This window comes from Candoia aspera, chromosome 17, assembly GCF_035149785.1.
Source record: "Candoia aspera isolate rCanAsp1 chromosome 17, rCanAsp1.hap2, whole genome shotgun sequence".
NCBI classification, from domain to species: domain Eukaryota; kingdom Metazoa; phylum Chordata; class Lepidosauria; order Squamata; family Boidae; genus Candoia; species Candoia aspera.
In genome coordinates this window covers 10,453,500-10,468,475 of record NC_086169.1, presented here as the reverse complement: position 1 = coordinate 10,468,475, position 14,976 = coordinate 10,453,500, and the positions used below count along the sequence as shown (strand labels likewise).

Here is a 14,976-nt window from a genome sequence, read left to right as displayed (position 1 = left end):
TGCTCTGAACCCCACTTCCTTGTGGGTCAAAAAGGAGACCTCCTTTGGCTAAGGGGCCTTCCCCAAGGCCCCCCCCCTTGCTCTCCCCTCCCTGCCCAGGGCTCCTGTGGTGGCTTGGACTGCCCCGTGCGCAGCAGGCCCTCCTCCCTACAATCCCGTGTGTGCCTTTTCCCTGCCCTTGGGCAGAGGAAGTGTCTGCCCCCAAAGATGGACGAGAAAGGCCGTTCCGCGCTCCTCCTCAGCCGGGCGGCCCCTGGGGACCGCTGGCCGGCGGGGGTTACTGGCCCAGCAGGGGGAGGGAAGAGCTCTGCCAGCTGGAGAACGACTTGCTTGGCCAGAGAAGGGCCTGGGCTCAAGGCAGGGCACCTGCCTGCGGTTTTGGGGATCCCATCGGTTTAGCCGGCTGGTCCCCTTTTTCCAGGGACTGTCCCCTTCCTGACCCGCCCACCAGCGTTGCAAGACTGTACCGCTCTCGGAAGACGCTGGGAGGAGGGCAGGAGCTGCGTCAGACCTTCCTTTCCACAGCGTTGCGCATAGCCCTGGTTGCTCCTGTTTTCCTTCCGAAAGATAGCTTTGGGGAGACCGGGGGCAAGCCCTTCTGCAAGGTGGAAAGGCAGCAAGGTTGGCGATGAGACTCCAGGGGTCAGCAGAGGGGTTCAACCGTGGGGTTATGTTTTGGTAACCCCCCAGTGTTGCTGATGGGGTGTCTCTCTCTCCCAAACCCACCTCCCTTTTCCCTGTCGGCTGCAGAGGGCAGGGGGATTCCCTTGGGCTGCATTAATGGATCAACTCCTCCCCCCTTGGGAGGAAGACGTCTGTTCTTTGTCAACTGCCACAAGGGACTGTTTACTGGATTTCTTTTTGTTGGGTGCGCACACATACTGTATTTTATTTCTGTTGGACTACATTAAATAATGTGAACGCCTCTGGTTTGGGGTGGCTATTCCAGAAAGCATTTGGCTTGCATATCTTTCCCCAGTAAGACCCCCTTCAGCCGCCGCCTTCCACGTGGCAGAGAGGCTGCTTTGGGCCACTTCTAGTTGTGTTTTCTGCTCTGTAGACAGGAAGGCCCCGTCCAACCTAGGAATGAACTGGAAGATGCCCAGCAGGTGTCCAGTTTATACAGCCATAAACTCAGGTGGCATCGGATTGTTTTGGGCAGAGGGAATTAAAAAAAAAAAAGTTGGCTTCCATCCTGCATGGAAGTTAAATGGACATTTAATTCACACGGACACTCAATCAGTAGGAGTTCATGTTACCATCTAACTCTCTTGCTTCCCTACGTTTTCTAGAGGCAGCTTTATACTTTTAATAAGGTAAGAACTAAGGTTTTAACAGTGCTTCAGATTTGGTTCAGAAGAGGCACTCGTACTTTGGAATGGGTGAAGAGCCAGTCCAACACCTTGCGACCCATTCCGGCAGGCACCTCTTTTTCTAGACTTGCACAGCTGCCTTTCCTGATGTGTCGGCTGAAATGAGTTGTCAGCTGGGGCTGTATTCGTCCTTGCGCACGTGCCAAAAATGTCCCAGCTTTTTCTCTGAATACCCGCTTCCTGTCTGAAGATAGTCCAGGGAAAATTGTGACACTTGACTCCATTGGCTGCGTAAACCGGGCCTGAGCCCGTGGAACGTGAGCGAGCCACCCTCCGCGTGGCTGGAAATGTTCCGGTTGGGCTTCTAAGGCTCTTCTGCTGCCCACCTGGCTGCCTTGCAAAGTTTGCAAAAGCCCAGTCATCAATCTCTCTCTCTCTCTCTCTCTCTCTCTCTCTCTCTCTCTCTCTCTCACACACACACACACACACACACACACACACACACACACACACACTCCCTGTTATTTCAAGATAATTCTGGCACAAATTTGTGTAAAATCTGTGACTTTATTTTTTTTTAAGGAAATGCCAGTGTAACTGGTCATATCCCCAATGTACCTTTGTTTTTTTTCTCATAATAATAATAATAATAATAATAATAATAATAATAATAATGTCTTCGGCCTTTTTTTTTGGTGCAGCTGTTGGGGTCTGTGCTCCCTTGAGTAGCATGTGTTAGCAAAGCCCAGCTTTCTCAGAGTCTGCGTGAGGCGGTTTGTGCCCTAGAGCAAGAAATGCGTGTTTCCTTGTCAAAGCCCTGCTGCGTTGGGCTAAGTGCCTTGTAGCCCCTGAAGTAATTTTGTGGCACTAGCTTTTGTGGCCTGCGTAGTCAGGGATGTTGTCCGTGTCTACCTCGGCTTTGCGCGCACCTGCGGCTCAGTTCCACGAACGTCTAGCTGCGCCCTCCGTAACTCTTCAGATGCTACGTCCCCAGAGGTGCAGTGGAGACCGCCATTTCAGGATAGCACTTCACGCCTTTGATCATGTAAGCTGGAATTGAAAAATACTTGTGCTGCCGTGGAAGTTGGGGGCCCAAATGGAGCCGACAGGGAAAAGGGAGATGGGTTTGGAAAAGAGAGACACCCCATCTTTTGGGGGCCCAAATGGCCTTCAGGTGAAAGTGGGGAGAAGTTAGTCTAGATCAGTGTTTCTCAACCTTGGCCGCTTGAAGACAGGCGAACCTTCAACTCCCAGAATTCCCCAGCCAGCTTTGCTGGCTGGGGAATTCTGGGAGTTGAAGTCCGCCCGTCTTCAAGCGGCCAAGGTTGAGAAACACTGGTTTAGTGTAAGTGGTGGCCCGAGCATACGATATTAGGAACTGTTCATGTGCAATTTGGCGACAGCAGCAGCTCCCAGTTACTACCTCAACGCTGAAAACACCTGATCTGAGCCTGCCACGTTACGGCCACCAATCTGCTTTGGGATTCTTGAGTTCTATCTGGCCGTGACGTGAAGAGCAGTATCGCATTTTATCGTGGCACGAAAGGGCGCTATTTACCTCCCGGAGATGTTATACTGGCCGAAAACATTTGTGAAGCGTCTGACCTTGTGAATAATTCCGTAACATTCGGCGTGGGAGATGTATGGGGCCCTGCTGTTAATTTTCTCTCCCCCGTTGATTACCTGCCAAGCTGCCCTGAGCCACAGAAGCCGAGCTGCGATCGCCAACGTCTCGTGGCTTGTCAAGGAGCCGGAAAGTCTTTGCCCTGGTGGCTTGTTACTGTTTGAACCAGAACTGGGTTCTAACTAGATTGAGATGTGGCAATTGTCGGCAGCAGCTTGTCGTGCAAAATAAAGCATATGTGTTTGCGTGCGTGCGCACTAGTACACTTCGCTGAAGTCAATTCTATAATACAGGAAATAAATCAGTTTTTAAAAATCGATTTCAGTCAGCAAGAAAAAGAACGTTTAAATCCTATTTCTCTCTGTTCCAAGTATTACTTAAAACAGTACAAGCTTGACCCTGAATCAATACAGGTAGTCCTCGCTTAACGACCACAACTAGGACCAGAATTTCAGTTGCTAAGCGAAGCAGTCATTAAGTGAATCCAACCAGATTTTACTACCTTTTTTGCAGCAGCCATTAAGTGAATCATTGTGGGTGTCAAGCGAACCACATGGTCATTAAGCAAATCATGTGGTTCCCCATTGATTTTGCTCGCCAGAAGCTGGCCAGGAAGGTCAAAATGGCAACCACGTGACCATGCAATGGTTACAAATGTGAACCGGTTGCCAAGTGCCCAAATTGTGATCATGTCACCGTGGGGATGCTGTGATGGTCGTACATGTGAGAAACGGTCGTCAGTCAGTTTTTTCAGCACCTCTGTAAGTCTGAACCATCACTAAATGAATGGTTGTTAAGCGAGGACTACCTATATTGAAAGCTAAATGTAGTAGTCTAATTCTGTGTTGCAGCATGGGATACTCGCAATATTTCTTTTCAGTAACTTGATTTTTCAAGAACTTTTCAGTACAGGATGGAAGACTCTTGCTTTTTAATCCCCAGACAATATTCTTAAGATACTCTTTCACATGGTTGTTTTGATAAATAATGCTTCCCACTGTTTGAGAAGTTATCTGTGAGAAACGGAAGCCCTCTTGCTTGCTCCCACCTTAACGGAAATGAAATGCTTGCGACACTCAAGCAGAAGCCAACTTCAGTTATATGGCAGAGCAAAGCAGTTCATTTTCTCGAGGCAGAACGGGAACGCCCGTGTTAAGTAGGTAGGACCATTCCAAGTGGAAAGTTACTGCTTCCAAAATTTCAGTCTTTATTTAAAAACTGCAGTTCAGAATGGGCTGCCACATGTCTGTTCAGATTTTTTTTAAAAAGTATAGACCAAAGTTGTTATTTGAAAAGTTATTCTTACTATCCCAACGCTCGACGTACATAAAATACGGTCAGGTCTCCTCTGCAGATGCAAGCAGGGCAGATAGAATTTGTTTGGAAAAATACCTGTTGATGCTAGCAGTCTCTCAAATGGGGCCCAAACGTGTGGTCAGTCATAGCCAGACCCCACCACCACCCTGGTTTTCAGTTCTGAGTTCCATTAACTTGACAGTGGCTGGGTTCTCTCATCCCACTAAGCCATAGTTAATCATAGTCTTGATTTGAACCAAGGTGTGTTGGATAAGCTGCCCTGATTGGGTTCATGTAACACTGAGCCATGAATTACAGTTTATAAAGCAAAGGACCTGGGATTCACACATTGTATTAGGCCATGTGGACGATCTTCAGGTTTGATGTGCTCCCCTATGTGGGCACACCAAAGTGCCATACAGGTAGTCCTTGACTTACGACCACAAATGGGACTGGAACTTCCATCGCTAAGCGAGGGAGTCATTCCATGAGTCTGGCTTCCCCCATTGACTTTGCTTGTTGGAAGCAGGCTGGGAAGGTCGCAAATGGTGATCAGGTGACCCTGGGATGCTGCAACCATCATAAATACATGCCCCTTGCCAAGTGCCCAAATCATGATCATGTGCCCATGGGGACACTGCAATGGTTGCCTGAGGGCCAGTCACAAGTCACTTTCCCCACTGCTGTCGTAACTTCAATCAGTCACTAAATGAATGGTCACAAGTCGGCCACCTGCATTCGATTTGTATTTCTGGAGGTCTGGGGGGAATTTAAAGATGATGCGTATGCCTGCACGAATCCTGTCAGGCCTGGGAGGCAACGAAAAAGGAAGTTCCTGAGTTTGCCTACTCTGGCATGACGGCAACGGCAAGCCAAGCAAGCAATATTGTGGATAATTGTGATGGGTAAGCCAGGTCAGGATTTGGCCCACGCTGTACAGCACTGAAGTCCATGAAAACACCCACAATTCTCCTTGGATGCCGGTATCTCTGAACTGCACAAAAGGTAGATGCCTGGAAATGAGTTAATCTACTTAACGTACCTCCACCCAAGGAGCCTGGGGTAATTTACATCAAAAGCACACAATGACATAAATGCCTGTGAACCTTCGAAGGCCTCCCTGAGCCACTGATTCAGCAGCTGTTTAATGGCCAGAGGTGGGGAAGTCTCGTATCTATGTATCCATATCTCCGTGTCGCCATTATTTTAAGGGTCTCTTTTTCAGATGCAAAACAACCACAACTGAGCACAGCATGCAAGCTAGAGAGAGAATCCAGTTCTAGCAGACAGAAGGTCGACTTCTGAACGTGGCGTACCCCAGGCTCTTATTTCGTCAAGAGGAAATGGGGGTTCTAGAGCTGCTTAGAAAAAGGAGACGGATGGCTGGATTAAGGTGCTATAGAAGAAAGGAAAGGTGTGTGGGTGAAAGAAATTTATTTCAGGAATGAAACTCTTCTAGAGGAAATGTGACTTGCCGGACCCCTCCCCAGGCTAAATCCTGGATGTCTGAATACAGGCTAAAACCGACGTCTTGTGCTCCAGGGAGAGGGGACTGGGCAAAAATGCTTTCCTCCCCAGCACAGAAATAGTTCGTATTATATTCCTATCGTTCCCACTTTCCCTCTGTGCCAACACAAGTGCCCGTCTGGAGAGAGGCCGCTGTAGGGTTAGAGCTCTTGATCCTGAAGGGTGTGTCCAGCAGCAGCCAAACACCCCTCGTGGAGCAGCTGAGCCGGTCAAGGGCACGAGAGGCCCCATCGAGCAGCGGCATGGCCATATAAGCGGGGCTGGCGGTGGGAAAAAACCGGCATCTCCTGGCGGAGTCGGCGTAAGTAGGCCAGGTCAATTTCTGCAAAGCACAAGCCGGGCCCCTCCTGGCACTGGGCAATGATGCTGCCCCAGGGATCCACAACCATGCTGTGGCCAAAGGAGGTCCGGCGTTCGTGATGCTTGCCCGTCTGGGCTGCGGCTACCACGTAGCACTGGGTCTCAACAGCGCGAGCCCGCAGCAGTACCTGGGGAGAAAAGGAAGCTGTGAACCTCTTCTGTTTAAAAGGGAAAAAAAACCCGGCATTTTGGACAGAGGGCTTCCAAGGGCATGAAAAGGCCTTGTTCCAGATAACAGACAGCAAATAAGTCGCCGCTTTTACATCCTTGTTTCTCAACCTTGGCCACTTTAAGATGTGTGCTGGAGAGACCTTAAAGTGGCCAAGGCTGAGAAACACTTCCCAGTGTTAGCAATGTTACATTTGCATGCAGGTAGTCCTCACTTAACCACCATTCCTTCAGTGATGGTTCGGACTTATGATGGTGTTGGGAACACCAACTTGCAACCAGTCCTCACACCTACGACCGTCACAGCGTCTCCACAGTCACGTGATTACAATTTGGACCTTTGGCAACTGGTTTGCATTTATGACCGTCTCAGCGTCACGTGGTCATGAGATCGCCATTTTCAACCTTCCCAGCCGGATTCTGGCGAGCAAAATCAATAGGGAATGATATGATTTGCTTAACGACCGCGTGGTTCACTTAACACCCGCAGTGATTCACTTAATGGCCACCTCAAAAGAAGTCATAAAATTGGGTTGGATTTGCTTAATGACTGCTTCACTTAGCAACCAAAATTCTGGTCCCAATTGTGGCCATTAAGTGAGGACTACCTGTACTGAACATTCTGAGTTTGGATGTTGGCAGCAGCTGAATTAAAGAGATCCTGGGTAGGCAGCAGAGCTGGAAAGGCTCCGGGTTGGAGAGTGGAAATCAATCTGGGCAAAGGGTGGGGCACCAACCCACCGCAGCGCAAGGTGGCCCCGTTCAATTTGTGTAGCGGAGGAGCCCAACTGAGTTGCAGGCTGCCCCCCAGGGCCTTGAGCACGCCCGAGAGCATCAGAGTTCCATCCAATGGTACATCTCAATAGAACGATTGAAAGTGTGATCAAACAAATGCCTGGAGAATCATTAACTATTCCTTCAGTTAAGTGTAACTTTAAAAGAAATACAACAAAAACTTTGTGTTAAGGCCCCCACCAATTGGGGAGGGTGACCCGCAGCCTGTCAATCAAAGGCAAAGGGTGGCCGTGGGTCTGGAAGATGCCGCACCGCACCGCCACGCTATGAAGCTGCCCTGATTTTGAATGAGTTTCAAACGTCCTTTCCGGCACTGAGCAACAGCTTAACAAGCGAAGGGGCTAAGTGTGATGAGGGTTGACTTTGCCTTTTGTTTCAGTTTGGCTTCTGTGGAAACCCAGCTTGCGTTCTTAGCTGATATGAGAACCAAGGGAATGGGGCAATCTAGTCATCTGGTTAAGTGTATTGTGCGAACGCGGCCATTCTGTTTCAGAGACCCACGCTAATCCCCCCTCCGCTGCCGGGCCTGTGCTGTGCTACACATTTCAGACTTATTACAGTCTAACTCAAGGGTTTCTCAACCTTGGCAGCTTTCAGATGGGTGGACTTCAACTCCCAGAATTCCACAGCCAGCTTGTCTAATTATTCCTGCTGCTAGTCCAACCACAGATCCTAAATGAGCGGAAAGTAGCTTGGCATTCTTCTAGCTGGGCATTCTCCCTCTTCAATACTAAACATTAGAGGCCACACAACTGTTTGAGGGAACAGCAGAACCCCGTGGTAAAGGCCAACTGACTTACCTCCCAGTGGGCAGTGCCAGTTGTCACAGTGAAGGCTGACGGGTAGGTGAGAATCTCCGCCCCAGCCTGGGCCAGGGCAAGTGACATTTCTGGGAAGCGGAGATCATAACAGATGGCCAGCCCCACCTGCAAAAGGGGCAGTGTGGGTGAGAAGCCACCGAAATTCAGAAACCTCTGCTGGTAGGAACTGAGCGTGTGTATGTTAAGAGGTACACAACATCGATCCATGCTCTGGGTCGGTAAGATAGCTGGCCGAATGAGAAATTGCATATCCTTTAAAAAACCGATTCAGTACTTTGAGCTCCCTCCCTCTTGGAAATGGGTGGCGTCTTAATTTTGAAAAGAGATAAACCCACATCGGACTCCTAAGATGGCGCTGCTCTTTGAAAATTGCTCTGATTTAGTTCAGAATTCACTTGCCGGGCTGCTATACAGGAACAGCGGTAATCACCCCGCACTGTTGCCAACTGTGGTGTTCTTTTGCACTACGCTGTGGGACAGGGTTTCTCAACCAGGGTTCCGTGGCACCCTCGGGTTCCGCGAGAGGTCACTAAGGATTCCCTGGGAGATCACAATTTATTTAAAAAATTATTTCCCATTTGGACAACTTCACGTTAAAGAAACAAGTTTCATTCTTTATTTTTCATTTAAGAATACTGTTAATGCATTTATCCAGGCCTACCCATGAAACGAAGGTAATAATTTTGTAACTTGTGCCCTATATTGGAGCCTGAACAGGCAGGGGTTCCTTCCCCGAGGCCTGAAATATATTTCAAGGGTTCCTCCAGAGTCAGAAGATTGAGAAAGGCTGGTTTAGAATATTGCTGTCCTTTAAAAATACATGCTATTTCAGATATGAAAGCATTCTATTTTCATATTTTAGAAGCTGTTCCGGGAAGTGGTACAAAGTCAGGGCAGGGAACAAAAATACTGGGAACGATAAAGGTTAAGAGGCTGGGATAGTCATTTTAAAACCGCAGTCTCATCCCATCTTATTTCAGATCTGTTTGGTTTGCTGACTATCTCGGGTCAGCAAATGGGCTCCTGTGCCAATAGGTTTTGCTGCACAACTGCTGTTTGGCTCTCAGCTGGGTGCGTGAATGGGTTTCTCGGAGAGGCGGTGAATTTCGGGCCCTACTGCGTAAGAACAAGAAAGAACAAACGAAGGAAGAACTACCGATCTAGGGAGATTACTAAACTACCTGCAGAGGCTGAAAAAATTGGCTGATAGCATCAGGTGTTCATTCCTGTTCCAGAGAGGGACGGAGTCCTCGGACCTTGGGAATTGTTTGGTGCATTTCCAACCCACGGGGGGACTGTCCTTTAGCTCACGCGGAAGGTGGGTTCACATGTGGCACTAGGCTTCAAAATGTTTTTTTTTCTGGTTTTGGCTTAGCATATTGCATGACTCTAGCCAACAACATGCACCTAATAAAGCACAATTAAGTAACGCGTGTGTGAACATGTGAAGCCAACCAATGATTGCAAAGGTAACCAAGTTATATCTCTCTCAACACTTTTTGAGGGGCCGTCGGTTCGTGGATATTCAGTAGAGTTTACAGCTTTATAAAATTGTTGTAGGGGACACGGATACAAAGCTTTTCAAATACAGCCCATTTGCCCAGATGAGTCACAACCTGGAAAGGACTTGCAGGCCTGAACCATGCCATCCAGAAACCGGATGCGTGCGCCATTTTGTTTTACATACTTTTAGAGAGCTGCTACAGCTGACGTCGCAGAATATAGGAAAAGGCTTGGTCGACAGTCACCACTGTCCCTTCCGTGACAAACGCTCTACGTACCTTTCCAGCTGGGGTTGGGACTGGTGGCAGAATCTCTGAGCCTGGGTTGGTGAAGGCACTTTCCTTCAAAGACTCTTTGCCTTCCAGCTCCACGTCAAAAAGGTGGATCTTCCGATAGGCGGCCACAACAGACCCTGAGACCGGCCTCGCCAAGGAAAAAGGGAGGATTAGAAGCAGACCAGAGGCTGGGGAAAAAGTCCACCTCAACCCCATTCATGCCAGGCACATCTCATGACAACGTGGTTTTAACCCGGGAATCATTCCCAACGTCCGATTGCTCTTATCTTCAGGATTTTTTCCTGCCTTCCTCTAATTTAAGACCATGATTTTCCAACCTGGGATGAAGCTTGTTGTGTACCTTTCAGCTACCCCAGTCTCGGTGGTCTTATCTCCAAGCTAAACATGCCCATTTTCTTCAATGCTTCCTCACAGGACTTTCCAGTCCTCTGATCACCCCAGTTCCCCTTCTTCGTATTCTGTACCAATTTATTGGAACCCTTCCATAAAGGAACTTTCCATCCTTCAGAAAAAAAATATTTTCAGAATGAATTAAAAAAAAAATCTTGCCGGTCAGTTTGATTGGATGACCCCTAGATCTAATATTTTGAGAGTAAAGGGTGGGGAAGCTTTCACGATTTTTTTTTTTGGAACAATGTTCCACACGCTTTTGCCTTTTCTTGATACGGTTTCTTTGCAGGACAACTTCTTACCTCTACAGTATCCTTTTAGAAATGTACCTAGGGTTCCAAGTGTGGTTTAACTATAGGTTTATTTACAGGCTTTTCTATATGACATATGCCTTTTAAACAGCATTGCGCTAAGTCACAAAGCGCAGTTTACAGATTACAATGTCTTTGTTCCTGCAACGAACAATTCTGCAAGCAAACAAACCAAATGTTGGTTTAACACAAAAGTGTAAACTCAGCTATGCTGGAGGCTTTGTTTTGACTTAGCAAGTTGAGTAAACACAGCCATTGTACTTTGTCAACACGCTTTATGCCTTTGCATGATGTGTGAAATCAACTTTTAATGTTCTTCTCAACTATCTACAGCACGGGTTCTCAGCCAGGGTTCCGCGGCACCCTCGAGTTCCACAAGAGGTCCCTGGGGGTTCCCTGGGAGATCACAATGTATTTTAAAGAATTATTTCAAATTCGGGCAACTTCACATTAAAGAGGTGAGTTTCATGCTTTATTTTCAGTTTAAGAACACTGTTTGTGCATATAGACAGGCCTACCCAAGAAACGAATATAATGATGTTGTAACTTCCGGCCTCTATTGGAGCCTGAACGTGCAGGGGTTCCCCGAGGCCTGGAGAAAATTTCAAGGGTTCCCCCAGGGCCAAAAGGTGGAGGAGGGCTGATCTACAGGGTCTGTCTACGAGCACTAATCGAAGTGAAATCTGTCTACAGGGTCTACAGCCAAGCACGGTTTCCAGCCTGCCTCTGCACCCTTGTGGCTGTGCTGTCCTGTGCTGCAGAAGTATGGGGGGCCACGCCCAGGGGGGACCTCACATAATCGAAGGACATTTCATTACCTTTGGGGTCCAAGAGGAGGTGGCAGTTGTAGATCCTCTGTGTGCTTTCCCAGTCCCTGCCCCTCTCATGGAAACCTCCAAGGGACAGCCAGACACCACATTCCCTGCCAAAAGAGAAGCAAAGGTTTGTTTCCACCTGGGCTCACCTGGCCGAGGTTCCCCCCACTGCTGCACCTACAGAAGGTGATGGGGAGGCCAAATCCCAGGACAGCCCTTCAGAACCACGCTCTGCATCTGCTGCAAGAAGGAAGATCTTTTATTCCACACATCTGGAATAGTCTTAGGGGACGAAGAGCTGATTCGTTCTGTGACCGGGGTTTTATGATTCAGCTTAGCTACGCGTAGATAGGACACAGCAGGGATCCAACTCTTTGGGGAGCCACCCCAGTTGAAACACCAGCCGTTCTGGCGTCCGGCCTCCTGCAAGTCCCACCTGGCCAGGCTGATATATCGCTGAAGATAATCTCCTTCCAAGGGCTCAGCCAGGCTGAGGGTTTCCTCTGTGCTGCTGCCAATGAAGTCAAAGGCTTCTGGAAGGAAGACTACGCAAGCATCCCGCCGAGTTGCCTCTCGGACCAGCTGGGAACAAGATGCCCAGTTGTGTTCTCGGTCGGAGGTTGAGGTCACCTGGCAGACGGCAATCAGGGGTTTGGGGCCTCCTGCACCCGAGGACATGGCTGAGAACCTGGAGAGGAAGGATGCAGGAGAAGGTATCAGGCTGGACCTACACAAAAATCATCACTCCTGGGCGAGGAACAGAAGGTTTCTTTAGCATTTTACTTCCCCATCTAGTTTTGGCATGATCAGTATTTTTGAGTTGCTGGGGAGAGAAAACGTAGTCCTCGTTTAACGACTACAATTGGGACCACAATTTTGGTTATTAAGCAAAGTGGTCATTAAGCAAATCTGACCTGATCTTATGACCTTTTTTGCAGTGGTCATTAAATGAATCACCATGGGCATTAAGTGAACCACATGGTCATTAAGTGAATCATGTGGTTCCCTTTTGATTTTGCTTGCCAGAAGCCAGCCAGACAGATTAAAAATGGCGATCACGTGACCACAGTATGCTGCGACAGTCATAAATGTGAGGACTGGTCGTAAGTCGGTTTTTTCCACACTGTCTTAAGTCGGAACCATCACTAAAGGAATCGTTGTTAAGTGAGGACCACCTGTATGTTGTAATCTCCCTGCACTAACCTGGAATTGGAAGGCAACAATTGAGTTTTATGTAAACTGGGAGTGTACATTTCAAATGACAGAGCTCCTCTTTTTAAATTATAAATCAGCATTCTCGTTTGGTGGGCAGAGGGCTGAAGAATCTTAGACTGCATTCACAGCACACACTGAATCACAAACAAACGCACATTTTAGCCTACCATATTCTTTGAACCCAACGTATGTGATGGATGATGGTTCTCTGGGTTATGCAAGGCCCCAAAAATGGGCTCAGTTGTACAAACCCCGCATAAGATTATGCAAAACCAGAATCCAATTCCTCATGCTTAATTTTAGGTCAGCAAAGCTGGCTGGGGAATTCTGGGAGTTGAAGTCCGCACAGCTTAGAGTTGCCAAGGTTGAGGGACCCTGCCTTACAAGGTTGCAATGAAAATAAACCAGAGAGGGGGCCACACACCACGTTGTCAAAAGCACCAAACGGCTGAACTGTAATTCCCAGTTAAGGACGCTGGAACTTTATTTCAACCTCCGCATCTAAAAGGTTTCTATTTTCCAAGGGTCTCATCAGCTCATGCATCCCCAAGGTTAGTTACCTGTGGCCGGGTACTTGACTCTGGGTCCCTCTGAACCTTTTCACAGCCGCACAAAGGATTTTCAAGGTCTTCTGGACCGTCCCGCTCAACCTAGAAAAGCCGAAAGATAAGAGCTGGAGTTCTCCCTGAGCTTCAAGGATAACGAGAATACTGCAAAAAGAGGGGAATGGCTCTCTCCGCAGCCCTGCAACCAGTTCCCTGGCCCAGAAGCAGGACCATAAATGCTCAAGGTGCATCACTCTTAAGGGGCCATAACCTCTTCACCCAGAGAAAGAAACCGTCCATTTATAAGAATTTTAGGGTTGATTTTTTTTTGAAAGCTAGAACCGTGAAGCCCACTTCAGACATGGAGTTTCACACTCCTTTTCTTTAGGGGAGCGACTTTTAAAATAACACACAACTGAAAAATGGGTTCTGAGCCTCAAATCAGAGCAGATGACTTCATGGGAAACATTTCTTTCAGAGAGCGCACCCTCTGCACCCCCGCCCCCCCACCTGGCCGCTTTACTATCTGGAGAGAGAAAAACCGGGGATCTCGTTTTGTTTTCTTCCAAAGAGGTAATAAAAGCAGTTCCCAGAAGAGGAAAAGGGCTGGCTGGGAATTCCGGGAATGGTAGTCTCCACACCAGTGTCTCTCAACCTTGACCACTTGAAGATGGGTGGACTTCAACTCCCAGAATTCCTCAGCCAGCTTTGGTTCTGATTATAAAGGTTCTAATCATAAAGCCTAAAATAGGGTGATAGGAACAAGAAAACCCAAATGAATTACATTTCTGAGTTTCCACATGTGAGGCCTTTTCAGGGAGCAGAACACTATAAATCAGTGTTTCTCAACCTTGGCCCCTTTAAGATGGGTGGACTTCAACTCCCAGAATTCCCCAGCCAGCCATGCTGGCTGGGGAATTCTGGGAGTTGAAGTCCACCCATCTTAAAGGGGCCAAGGTTGAGAAGCACTGACTTAATGGTTGCATTTGCACACCATGCTACACGCGGTGAGGGCTACTCTTCTCACGGCTCAGCATGACACGCCCCGGCTCGACGCCCTGCAAACGCCCCGAAAAGGGGCTAATTCGGTTCTGCACGCGGGGCGAATGCAGCCAGCGCCCTTCCCGCCCGGTTCCCACCCCTTCAGCTCTGCCAACTCTGCAGCTCGAGCGCCCCACATTCCGCTCCTGCCTCCGGGCGCCCAATTCCCCGAGGAACTTCCACGCGAGCGGGTTTCACGCGTTCCAAGTCAATCCATACCGGAAGTCCGCTGGGCCCCTAGCAAAGATGGCGCCCCCGGCGCAAAGCTGCCCACGCCAAAGATGGCGGCAGCGGCCCAGGCGGAAGTCCGGGCCATAGAGATCAGGAAGTCCGCGAGAGGATGGCAGCGAACGCGCTTCCCCAACCGGGCGCCCTCCGAGCCCGAGGAAGCACAGCTTTTTTATCCCCACCATTCAGTCCAACACATCTAGAGGGCTCCGCTCTAGGCTGCGAGTGGCCTGTGATGCCCAAACGCAGCTGCGCCGAATTATTTACTTATTTTATTTATTTACATTTCAAATTGAGTCACCGCCCATCTCCCGCAAAGAGCGACTCTGTGCTAAGTATCAACCACTGCAGCCCAGAACAAAGATGGCGGGGGGAAACTGCGCCCTCAAGCAAAATGGCCCCTTCGAAAGGAAGCAGAATCTCGCTATTTCCGCTTCCGCCTGATTTAAATAACATCATTAACGCTTGCTACCTTCGCCGTTTTTTCTCGCGTGCCCGTCACGTGGTTTCGGCGCCCCGCCTCCTGGGGGGGGTCAGCCATGCCCTTAACAAAGATGGATACCCCGAGAGTGTTCCAGGCCAAAATAAGGCGCCCTAAGTCGACTCATGCTAACGCCGGCAGGGACGCATTCACTCTCTATTGTAAAATTATCGTTTTAAACAGGAGTACGTTCGCACAGAAGTGAGAAAGAAGCGAGGCGAGGCGGGTTCCCGTACGAAAGATGGCG

The 14,976-nt window shown here is 48.8% G+C and overlaps 2 protein-coding genes across 5 annotated transcripts in view; one reads left to right on the top strand and one right to left on the bottom strand.

The window, feature by feature from the left end:
- The window catches only part of COPA (COPI coat complex subunit alpha), a 307,095-nt gene that overhangs the window by 172,627 nt on the left and 119,492 nt on the right, over positions 1–14,976 (top strand). The gene's annotated exons all lie outside the window — the stretch shown is intronic.
- NIT1 (nitrilase 1) lies at positions 5,653–14,270 on the bottom strand. 4 transcript variants are annotated; one of them, XM_063316786.1, is made up of 7 exons: positions 14,158–14,270; positions 12,995–13,084; positions 11,656–11,907; positions 11,223–11,326; positions 9,686–9,819; positions 7,884–8,009; positions 5,653–6,248 (listed from the first exon to the last, which is right to left on the bottom strand). In XM_063316786.1, coding segments are annotated over exons 1-7 (987 nt in total). In that variant the 5' UTR covers positions 14,160–14,270; the 3' UTR covers positions 5,653–5,969. The 4 variants fall into 4 exon arrangements, with proteins under 4 accessions (XP_063172856.1, XP_063172855.1, XP_063172857.1 ...); XM_063316785.1 differs by having other exon boundaries at positions 13,982–14,262; XM_063316787.1 differs by having other exon boundaries at positions 13,974–14,261.

Excerpts from the sequence above, each read along its gene's own strand:
- NIT1 (XM_063316784.1), bottom strand. The coding sequence starts at position 13,230 with ATGCACCTTGAGCATTTATGGTCCTGCTTCTGGGCCAGGGAACTGGTT. Across the intron at positions 11,908-12,994 it reads AGTCAAGTACCCGGCCACAG|GTTCTCAGCCATGTCCTCGG; the intron begins GTAACTAACCTT and ends CTTCCTCTCCAG. Across the intron at positions 6,249-7,883 it reads CTGGCACTGCCCACTGGGAG|GTACTGCTGCGGGCTCGCGC; the intron begins GTAAGTCAGTTG and ends TTTTCTCCCCAG.